The 12,124-nt window shown below is 42.0% G+C and overlaps 1 protein-coding gene across 3 annotated transcripts in view; it reads right to left on the bottom strand.

Annotated features, from left to right (window-relative positions):
- naa25 (N-alpha-acetyltransferase 25, NatB auxiliary subunit) overlaps positions 1-12,124 on the bottom strand; it is a 154,492-nt gene that overhangs the window by 139,200 nt on the left and 3,168 nt on the right. For all 3 annotated transcript variants that reach the window (XR_013329390.1, XM_077737183.1, XM_077737184.1), the window contains exons 2-4: positions 10,949-11,034; positions 5,277-5,415; positions 4,303-4,421 (exon numbers count right to left, since the gene is read on the bottom strand). Coding sequence is in view for 2 of the 3 variants with exons in the window: in XM_077737183.1 (XP_077593309.1) it covers positions 4,303-4,421; positions 5,277-5,415; positions 10,949-11,034 (344 nt within the window). In the remaining variant the exon portion in view is untranslated. The remainder of the gene's footprint in view (positions 1-4,302; positions 4,422-5,276; positions 5,416-10,948; positions 11,035-12,124) is intronic.

The raw sequence follows: 12,124 nt of genomic DNA, 5'->3' as shown, positions 1-12,124 counted from the left end.
TATCAACCGCCCCCTGATTCACAATTTTCACCTTCATATTAATGGTTTTAATAGGGAGTAAAAATGTGTTACTTTGAAGGGAAAATCTAATGAAAAATCATCGCACATGGTAAATCTGAGATACTGTATGAATCAAAAGCACATTATTAGGGTCAATATCAGAAGGAAATTAATATGCCAGTGTTTGGAAATGAGAAATATCAAATTATTCAATTTAATGACGGATTCAAGATGGCGGTACGCACAGGTGCAGCGGCTCTTTGTTCTCCAATTTGGTGTTTCTCACTCTTATCGCTATTTACTAACATTTGCAAGGCAAACTTTTTCTACAGTCGCCAAGATTTAATTACTCTCGGGAGGAGATGCGATATATCCATCACAACAGATTACCAACAAACCTACAATATCCCGAGAACATCGAGACCTACGTGGATTGTCAGCCCACTCAGAGTAAGACGGAGACGGCGAAGGGAAAGAAAGCAAAAGCGCAGATTCGGTGCGGGCCTAACTGCTAAGCTAAGGAAGCTGAGAACCGCTTCCGTGTATCTTCTTGACCAACGCCAGATCCATTAGCCACAAAATGAACGATTCGGAACTTCAGCTTGCAACCAACAGCTTTGTCGGGAACTACAACATTATCCTCATCATGGACACGTGGCTACACCTGCAAATCCCAGATGCCGCGGTATCGCTAGCTAGCCGCACGCTACACCGAAACGATCGATCGACTGAATCCGGGAAAAGCAAGGGGGGGACGATGTGTGTACATATACAACAACTGGTGCTGCAACAGTAGGATAATTAACACTCTGTGTTCTCCTGATTTAGAGCTATTGGCAGTACGGTGCAGGCCCTTCTATCTACTTAGAGCTAACGATTGTCATTGTAATGCATGTTTACATCGCACAGGATAACGTGAGCACGGCACTTAGCTTCTTGCTAACGACTATAAACAAACAGCTGCTTGACCACACCAATGGAGCGTTTATTGTCACCGGTGCCTCCAACATAGCATGTTTAAAGACTAAGTTTATCCAGTACGTTAAGTGTCACACTAGAGGAGATAAAACTCTAGACCATGTTTATTCTAACATCAACCATGCTTATATAGCCCCTTCCTCACCTTGCTCCCTCACCCCCTCATACACTCCACTCCGGAGGCTAACAAGGCCACAAATAAAGATGATAAAAACATGGCCCGAGGACGCCGTTTCTTAACCCCAGGACTGTTTTTCCCACTCCATTGGGGAACTTTTTGAACACCAAAACCTCCAGGACTACGAAGACAATGTACAATGTAGCAAACTACATCAGCACTGACAATGTCACTGTTAATAAACTGTTGCAATTACGCCTGTGATCATGAAGTGCTTTGAAAAGTTGGTCACCTGCCACATCAGGGATACAATCCCACCCTCATTAGACCCTCACCAGTTTGCTTGTAGAGCAAATAGATCCAATGAGGACGCCATCGCCGCAGCTCTACACACAGCACTGAGCGCCATGGGAACTACGTGAGGATGCGTTTCATTGACTATAGCTCAGCTTTCAACACTATAATACCAGACATTCTGACTGACAAACTCCCCCACCTTGGACTATCCTCTTCCATCTGCTGCTGGATAAAGAACTTCTTAACCAACCGACCACAAAATGTTAGACTTGGTCCCCACCTCTCTTTCTCCATTACACTGAGCACTGGCTCCCCTCAAGGGTGTGTACTGTGTCCTCTTCTGTACTCCCTGTACACATACGACTGTACACAAACCCACCAGTCTAACTCCATCATCAAATTTGCCGATGACACCATTGTGGTCGGACTCATCTCAGGAGGGGATGAGTCGGCCTGCAGAGAGGAAGTCGACAAATTGTCTTCGTGGTGCTCGGTGAACAATCTCACACTAAACACCACGAAAACTAAAGAAATAATTGTGGACTTTCGCAAACACAGCACAGATCTGGGCAGATTTATGACCCAGGCAACAAATAATGGCTGAAATGGGATTGGTTAAATTCTTCAATATGAAAACGCACATGTGGAAGCAGTGCAACCAGGGCGAAAGCAATGAAAGGAAGCGAACAGACAATGTGGAATTATTATCAAGTATTCATGGACAAAATATAATATAGGATTCAGATATTTCTTAGGCCATCAGGGAAGGCCTTGAAGGCTGAAGGCACACCACTGATATTTTTTTTTATTTTACAATTTCTCCCGTATAAGCCGCCACAGTCAATCTAAATTTTCACCTACATATTCATGGATTTAATAGGGAGTACTTTACTTTGAAGGGAAAATCTTAAGAAAAAACATTACAAGGGGTATTTCTGAGATACTGTACTCATAAATTCATTTCGCCTGTCTCTGTGAATGCAAAATATCGAATTATTCAATTTGAAAAAAGAAATGTCAATCTTGATGAGAACCTGATGCTTTCTAAATGCAGAAATTACAATTTTCTTACCAAAAGTTTGAGATGTGGCAGTCAGATTGCTTCTAAGGTCAAAATATGTCAATTTTTTCGATAGTTCATATTACTCCAACAGTTGTCCCTATCAAAAAAATAAAACAAAAACAAAAAATCTAAGTGGAATTTTGTTTTATTTCAAAATCAAGGCTACACGTGTCTGGCCATTCAGAGCACGTTTAACTACTAGGTTTAAATGGCAGCGCCCGAGCTAAGATGGCCACGTAGCTGTGTCCGAGCGAGCAGTGACAGGAATGCGAGATTTAACACTTTTTATGCAAGATACGTACGTTTTCAGTCCTGAATTTCATTCACAGACGTCAAAATAAATTTTGCTTAGCGTTCTATCTCTATCTTTTCTCTATTTATAAATAAAGGACCGTGTTGGGAGCAGTCACTTGCTATGGCGTCGTGACGACAAGGCGCCATTTTCTTGTGGCGACGTCAACTTGCAGTTTTGTGCATGTCGTGTTTTTATGCGCATATAAGCCTAAGCCTGGATTCAGTCATCATTTTATTGGTCCAAAAAAAGCGGCTTATATGCAAGTAAACACCGTAAGGTTGTTATCTGCATATTTAACAGAATTGTCCCAGTTTAGTGGTTTGTGTTTTTAATATATAACTGTGGTGGTGCGTTTTGGGTTAGCAGGAAATAGCGTGACCAGGTCAACTATATGTGAAAAAGCCAGCGGAATTTACATGGATTTGATTACAACGAAAGGATCTGAAAAGGGGGAGCCTTCAACATCTTTAGAACGCTTTAAAGCGAGTCATGGCTGGTTTGAAAAATTTAAATAAGGATCTGGAATACACTTGGTTATTAGACACAGGGAAGCAGCAAGTTTCAATTCCAAAACCGCGGTGGATTTTATCAACACATTTGCCTCGATAATCACCCAGGAAAGTTACATCCCCCAGGAAGTGTTCAACTGCGACAAAACTGGAATTTTGCCCAGGTGGACATTCATGATGGCTGACGAGAAGACACTACTGGGGGTACAAACCTATCCCGACTACAAATGATATCAAAGACATGCTAGCGAAGTGGAAAGAGTTTTCTGATTTTGTAGAAAAGAGGCACCCTGACAAGCTGGCAAATGTTTGCGTGTTATTGTATTGTGATGAATTTTGTGCGCGTCATTGTCAAAATATTTTGAAGGGAAGGCAAAAACTCTTGATGCGTCCGTTTTGAAGACTCCGGCTTAACTTCCGGGTGGAGTCAACCCGTAAAACAATGTTAAAAAAAAGGTTAAAACAAAATTAGAATTCAGTTTTGTGTTAAGTTACATTAAACGTATGTTTGAGTGTGTCTGTATATATTAATCCAAGTTAATTTAAATGGGTTTGTTCGGTAACGAGTGCGTGTCCGTGGATAAAGCAGTGACCCATGCGGTGCCCCAAGACTGTTATTCTGCATAGTAGATTTTGTACCCTGACAGACAATTTAGTCTGCTTGGTGAGAAATTAAACTAGGCAGTTTAGTCAGCAATATCTGGCAGTTGATGGTGTTGAATGCCTTTTGAGATTTTTTTTTGAGGTTTCTTAAACAAAGATAAAAAAATCACTCTGGGACTTACTAACCGCTGTTGGTTCAGCTTCAAGAGTTGAAAGTCCGGCTATTGGACTTGCAGGCCCGCATAAATCACTCAGAGTAACCCACCGCCGATTCATCTTTAAAAGTTCTAAGTCCGGTAAAGGGACGTGCAGGATCAGCTAACGGAGGTGTACACAAGGCTAACCTAGCTAACAGTGTAAGTTCGGCTAACTCATCCAACAGTGTAGTGCCTCCATTAACCGTGGCTAAGAGAGGCACTGAGGAGGCGGTGGGTCATACCTGCTGCATCTTCTTGTACTCGCCGATGCGGGCATATGCCATAAATAGGTGAGAGTGGTACTCCTCGCTGAGTGGAACCTTCTTCACTGCCACTTCGTACAGTTTTGTCACCAACTCGGCTGGAATGCACAGAGTGATTTCAAGGCATGACAGTGCAGAGTGACGCGTAACATGTGTGATATACTAGTGCAAGTGTTTAAGTTATTAATGATTGCATGTTGGAGATTACAACTAGTTTTGGATTGGATGTTTATCAGTGTTCGATTATTGATGCCTTGATCCAAATAGCAAGAGTAATATGTTAGTCTGTATCGGTATTTGATTATTGATGTCTCGGTGCACATAGCTTGGCAAACACTGGAGATTTTCCTCATTACAGTAACAGTTGGATTGAGGACAACAACTAATCACTTTGTGATTATTTCTCCCTGTTACTCAAAGTATGCTGGTTGTTGTCGAGGCCGGTTGAGTTTGTGGTTTGCAAGATACAGTGGTTTAGCATGTGAGAAAGAAGATAATGTTTAGTAATGTTTATTTACTTTTGATGTGTGTGCGTGAATGTGCGATTCTCGGGTAAAGCACAACGAATAGCATTTAGCACGCTACCCTCGGCCACCATTATCGTTAGCATTATACTATGCAGTGTATGACGGTCGTATCAGAGGAAGCTATGTTATTGAGATTTCATTGTTTGCCCTGCTGAATAGTTAAGGACTTCTCTAAGTTGTAAAAACAAAAGGTGACACAACTTATGACCGTTTATGGAACGAGTGCAATTGTACATCATGTTTTGGGTTCTAAAGTGTTGCTAATAGATCTACATTTATATATGAGTGTCATTTTATATTATGTTTTTTTATGTTGGTAAAGATTACAGTAAAAGTTGGATTGAGGACAGCAACTAAGCACTGTGTGATTATTTCTCCCCGTGTTTCAAGCAATATGAAAATATAGGGTGCAACACATGCACTCACGCCGATGCATCTCCCTGAAGAGGATGGTGAGCGCTTGGAGGGAATTATCGTCCGTAGGCTCCAGTGACGTCACCTCTTGTGCAAGGGAGAAGGCTTCGTCCTGCTTGCCCGTCCGCTGGAACCCGATGGCTTTCAGCACCTGTGGAGCAGTGGGGCACAAAAAAGGCAGTTTGAGGAGAAAAGCGCAAGCGTCCATAATCCTCTTCATAGTACATATTTTCTTAACTTACTTGTACTTAAACTCACAAATGTATTAATGCCGCTTATTACTTTATATGAACGTTAACATCTGAGCCATTGAATAAAAAGGTTTTTAGACCAGTGTTTCCCAATCACCATGTTGCGGAACTGGTGTGCCAGGAGCGATGGTCCTGTGTGCCACAGGAAATGACTAGGCATAAATTCATCAAAACACACTTTATGTAAGATTAGGTTGGTAAGAAAATTTTGATTTTGGAATGATTTTGAAGGGTCATTTGATTCATAGTGATACAACTTTGATGAGAAAGTGGCATTAGACCAGTGCTTCTCAAGTAGTGGGGCGCGCCCCCCTGGGGGGGGGCGTGGTGCGATACCTGGGGGGGGCGCGTGTAACCCCGGTGAACAGGATTTTATTTGGCCGTACTAGTATAAAGTGTAATTGCGCATCCACTACAGTAGCTGGCAGTGGCGCTCTCATTTATTTTTTATTTCAGGCATTGATGCACTTAAAATCTTTTCTGTTGCAGACTTAAAACAAGATTTAATAAAGTTATTCTTTGTAAGTTTGACTATATTTCTTTCTTTTTTCCCTTTTCTTTAATGTTAATAAGGATAAAATGTTGTACTTATAACAATTTTATAAAATGATTTTATTTATAGTCACGGTGGGAAGTGGGGGGGGGGGGGGGCGAGTAGTTTTCTTCTTGCTAGGGGGGGCCTAACAGAAAATAATTGAGAAGCACTGCATTAGACCAACAATCGAAGGGCTTTTGAAAGGAGGTGTGTTAATTGAAACAAACAGTTAATGTACCCCGCCAATATTGCCGGTGAAGTATGCATGACCTGAGGGCAGTGAACGATATAGTTCAAGAAGGGCCTGCGGAGGTGCAAACCCCAAGACTGCTGACAGCATTCTCTTTCCATTGAAAGGGTCAACCCGACGGCTGTTCCCTCGCCGCTCTGGTGATTTGGTGACGGGTCCCTCTGAACCAGGGCAGGTATGGAACGAGGAAGATTGTGAGTTCACCCTTTGATTTCTGTCTCCGTGAAGTGTGATTATTTGAGTGAGTATTAGGAGTATAAAGAGTATGTATGTATATATGTGCTTATATATACGTATGTGTATATATATCCACTGGGAGTGTTGAGTCAGGGACTCCACTGAGAGTGTTGAGTCAGGGACTCCACTGAGGGTGTTGAGTCAAGGACTCCACTGAGAGTTGAGTCAGCGACTCCACTGAGAGTGTTGAGTCAGGGACTCCATTGAGAGTGTCGAGCTAGGGACCCCATTTAGAATGGCTCTTATCTTAAGTAAATGTCATCTTGGTGGGGGTGAGACAAGCGATGTTAGCTATCCTTGGGTGGGTTAGCCATATGGGGTGATTTGCGAATTAGACCTTAAGTATTAAGAATTATTTGGTTGTTAAGTCTATCAAACATGAAAATAACAATGCAGAAATGGCATTCATCCAAGTAATTAAGTAAGTTGTACCTGGCTGGTTTACATAAAATGATTGACTTAGGATAGGCATAATTTCTCTGGTTTGTCCTGAGCGGGTGAAATATGCCATGGCGTGGGTCATTAATGACGATTAGAGTAATAATGATATTACGGATTGCATAAGGGTTGAACAATTGATGTCAACAAAAATATGTTGACCCGTTTCCTTTGGGAACAATTATTGCTGAAAGGACAGCAAATTTTCAGACCACTGATCTCTGATTATGAGTGTGTGCGTGAATGGTTGTCTGTCTTGTGTATTTGATAGGCTAATCTCCAAGATATAATCAATCGATCAGATATCAAGGTGGAAAAGGAATTAGAAATTTGAAATCAATTTCTGAAATCCCCAAAAAGCCCTTTTTCAGGGATGGCGGTGAAAAATTATGGAGAAAATATTTCCTCAAATGAAATTTTTGATGAAAATGCAGCAGTAGTACTCCAAATGTGAAACATGACGTGAAGGAACATAAAACCTGCGGTGTGAACTTGAATTTGGGGGCACTGGAAAAGAAAAGAAAAATCTTTAAGGAAACATTGATTGGAAAGATTATTGCTCAGCAAGCAATGCCATCAAACCATAGGGAGCTCTTTTCTATTGGTTTTGTTTCCATATGCAAAAATGGTGAAAGCGTTTCAATTGAGGCTGAACCTTCTTACAAAGGATTAAAATAAATGACCAGAAAAAAAGAGCCTGCGTTGGAAGGCGGAAGGAGCCACTCAACGCGAGAACGGCCTCTATGCCAACAAACCATGCGTCCCACAATTGTTTGAAGTAATTGCCAAATTGAGCCATGGGAGGAACCATGTCCCAACAGGAGGGATAGTATAGTCCCAGAGGTCCCCAAACCTACATTAATTTTTTTGCAGAAACTGTCTCAACTGCTGTAGACACAACTCTCAAGGCAATGAACAACCCAAGTGCGGAACAAGGCAAACAAAGACATCCCTTTGAGGTTCTGAACATGGATTTCATTGAGCTGAACCAAAATGGCATATACAGGTACTGTCTGGTGATCATTGACCAAGTGGGTTGAGATATGCCCATTCAAGAAAGCGGACAGGACAGTCGCCAAAGGATCATTCAAAGCCATGGAATACCACCAGTCAATTGGAGTGATGGTGATGCTCGCTTCGTGAGCCGCGTGATCCAAGCTATGGGATGGTATCTTGGAATCGACCAGAGGTATCATTGCGCCTGCCGCTCCAAAAGTGCTGGACTCGTTGAAAGACGAGTAAGACTAAGTCTGAGTAAGACTCAGACTGGTGATGGAGATGGGAGAAACAGATTCTCTCACTCTGTGGTTATGCAAAATGTTCCAAGAAAGAACTGTAATAAATGCAAATGATCTGCCGACATCTTCTCAGTCTACCACACAGAAAGTCCTGTCCCCAGGCGACCTGGTACTCGTCAAGATGATGAAAAAAAGGTTCTGGTCATTGCCAAGTTGGGACGGACCTAAGCATGTGATTTTTAACGCTAACTTCACCAAGTTAGCCACCACCGTCAAAGCTGATGAACGAGTGTTGGAGCTCACGATGTCCCCCTCAAAAACAAACACTCGTCAGTCTCCTCCAAAATCCTGATGGCTGTTCCCCTGGGTGGGAGTGGCAAGGAACGCTCTGCATCTGGAGACCATTGACTGCAGGTTCCGGGCCTGTGTCGGCGTGTCAGTCCTGCTGCAGCAAGGCCGAGAGGTACGGGTAAGCCGCCATGGCCCAGGTGATTGGCCAGGGCCGCCTTGATCTTGACAGAGTAGCCGCCCAGCGGGGAGGTGTGTGAGCAGTGGTGGGAGACTTGTGCTGCACATTCATTCCTGCCGGCGCATCCTGCTCGGTCCATGATGCGCTGCAGGCTATGTAGAACATTCCATATCCCAATCTGACCCTGATGTTGTGCTACTGTCTGACACGCATTAATGTCTTTCCTATTCTGAGACACCGCGCCATGAAGCAATTGTCCAAAGTGGGGGGTCAAGGGAGGAATTTTCCCTCAACTGCGTGGGGGTTTTCACCCCTTCTGATCGGTCCAAACTCCAGTTTGAAGGTATTTGTGAAGAATTTCATTCAAAGTAGCATCAGTAACAGCGAAGTTTTGATGTTTTTATAGTCACAAAAGGAGGGAATTGTGCAATAGACTGGCCAACTGTCCTAATAATTGTGTGTTCATGTCGCGCCTTGTGGCCAAACTCGCTTTATGATTGTTTATTTAAATCGTGGAATGTAAGATAGGCTAACTAGCTTGCTTTGCAATTGTTTGTTCGCATTGCGAAATGTAAGATAAGCTGGCTAACAGGGTTTGCAATTGTTTGCTTGTATTGTGCGATGTGGCCAACTCGTTTTGCAATTGTTTGTTCAAATCGCGCAATATAAGACTGGCTGCGGAAGTTTGCGTGAGCTATAAAAATATCGTATTTGCATACAACTTAAACTTGCAAATGTCTAACCATATTAGCCCAAAGTTTTGTTAACATAATCTCTTTCTTACATCGCTGTCCTAGAAATATTACCCTGTCTTCCTATATAAAGACTGACCCACTGTTCATTCGGAGAGTTGCGAGGATGACTGTGAGCGTGTTCACAGCTGTTTGAGCTCTCTCCCCATTCTGCAGTCAGGTGATAAACCTATTTCCTATTAAATTGATCTCACTCTATCTTAACATGTTCCTGAAGTTGTATTTCAGTGTTAAGACCTACCGTACATGCATTTACTGTGTATGTATAAATGTGCTTTTTTATGTATGTGTGTACACCTATACCGACGCTCCCCTACTTCGGAACTTTCAAGTTACGAACAAAGGTACGTACCAACGTGTCTGCAAATTGCGTCTTTGTCGAAAAATGTTCGATTTTGTATTGCGCGCCTTTTTCCGAATAGTGCTTCTTTCCGCTGCTAATACCGACGCCTGCCGCTTCAGAGCTCAGCTCACCCAGCATCCACCTTCCTCTGCCCAGTTTGCTGCAGTGCGGAAGTTGTGGAAGTGAATATCTCGTGCATCCATTATTCAATATGATTGGTGAAAAGCAAAAAGCTTCTAGTGAGGGAAGTGCAAGGAAGAGGCAAGCCATTTCATTTGAAACGAAAGTGGCAATAATAAAGAAGTTTGATGCGTGTGAGAAAGTGGTGAGCATTGCACGGGAATACAACTTGAATTGGTCGACCGTCAGTACCATTTATAAACAAAGCAATCGAGCAGCAGCACCCAAATATTGAACGTTGCACAAAGGTTGCAAATCAATTGAATGGTGCCATACAGTGCTACCGCATCATTTATGATGAAAAAAAGAAGGAAACTGCAATTGTCATTAGATAACTTATTTCGGCCAGTTTCTAGTGAAATATTTCAGCAACACGCTTATTTATCTATATATTTATTAACTTACCTATTACCTATCTATTTATGTCTAAAATGCCCTTCCTATATCTGACAACGAAATTTCCCGAATACGGGATGAATAAAGTTATCCAATCCAACACGCGTGCATCTCCAAAGGTAAAAGTGTTCACTTCCGTGTCTCACTTTTAACCGCACGTCGGACCCCATTAACACTAACAAGATTCCTACCAGCCTAATTATGTACAATAGAACACCATTTATGCCGCTATGGCGTTACGCCTTTAGCATATAGAACGTCATTATTTAGGAGGCATTTCCAACGGCGAATCAAAGAAATTGTCTTTTTCTACTAGTAACAAGAGGAAATGGAAAGACGTAAGCCATCTAAGGCACTTAAAAAGATATCTGGTACGCAAATTCTCCCCCTATTGAATATCCTTCGGCGCTGAGAGATGAAGCGTCCACCATTTTTAATGTTTTGCAGTTGCGAGTTTCAATGTAGGTTTTAACGAACCTTTTTTAATATGAATCGGAAAAAGTCTGCGATGCAGTGAAGCCCCGAAAGTTGAATCCTTGAAGTGAAGGACTAGTTTACTTTTTCTAAGATTGTCTATCATTGCAAGCAAAAGTACCTTGGCACAGTGCAAATCTTTGTGCTTCTTTAGCAGCTTGTCGGCCTGCTGGATGGCCATCTTGTTGTTGCCATTGTCAAGGTAGTCTGGGGAAAAACAAAGTGTGAAATCATTGGCTGTAGACAATAGACATCCATTCCAGTTAACATGGGGGGTGACAAATGAACAAATGTATGCAGAGATTAATGCAGTTTCCCCTTTTGTAAAAGCGGCCAGGCAAAATTAACTACACCAGACGACCATTGTGTTAGCATCTCTTTTCTTCCTCCCGGGGAAAACTTGGTCTTGTGAAATTAACATTTTTTGCACCATTCAGGGCCAGGATTCTACATTAGCTTTTTAAGGCACCCAGAGCTTCCAACTTCTGTCGACCCCATTTCAAGAGTACTCTTGTCCCATTTCCGGAGTTAATGCGATTCACACAAAATCAATATGAAATGTAAAGAAAATGTAGAACAATTTAAATCAAACTGTTATTATCATGTTTTTACATTAAATGAAAGTATTTTAGCAAATTATTGAAAAGTCCAGCATAATCAAAATAAGTATAAAAAGTTAAAAATGTATAATTTGTTAATCATTTATTGGCAATTTCAAATTTCAACAACATTAACTAACTAACTTATACTAAGTTTTTAGCTGGTCCCTTACCAGCCGTGACCGGACGTTTGGTCGCTGGTCTTTTGGTCGCCGGTCTTTTGGTCGCCGGTCTTTTGGTCGCCGGTCTTTTGGTCGCCGCTGGTCTTTTGGTTGCCGCTGGTCTTTTGGTCGCCGCTGAAATGTACTTCGATATTAACCAGTACTTAGATATTAAACTCTCTCTCTTAGATATTAAACTCTCTCTCTTAGATATTAAACTCTCTCTCTTAGATATTCAACTCTCACTCTTAGATATTAAACTCTCTCTCATGAATATAATTTTGAGACCTGGCTTCAACAGTAAACTCTCTGTCACCATTTGACCGGCGACCAAAAGGGACCAAAAGTCCAGCGACCAAACGTCCGAGCACCCTTACCTGCATTTGAACTTTGTGCAATGTGCAAATGTCGGTCCTTTTGGAGACGTCTTCAATATGGGATATTTTGTCAAATGCAAACCAATAAACTTATGCGAGTGTCTGGGTTTCTTATTTGAAGTTTCATCCAAATTGCCATCCATTTATCCTGAGCAATGTA

Source organism: Stigmatopora nigra, chromosome 17, assembly GCF_051989575.1.
Source record: "Stigmatopora nigra isolate UIUO_SnigA chromosome 17, RoL_Snig_1.1, whole genome shotgun sequence".
NCBI classification, from domain to species: domain Eukaryota; kingdom Metazoa; phylum Chordata; class Actinopteri; order Syngnathiformes; family Syngnathidae; genus Stigmatopora; species Stigmatopora nigra.
Note: the sequence above shows the minus strand (reverse complement) of the source record. Positions and strands in the feature narration are given on the sequence as shown.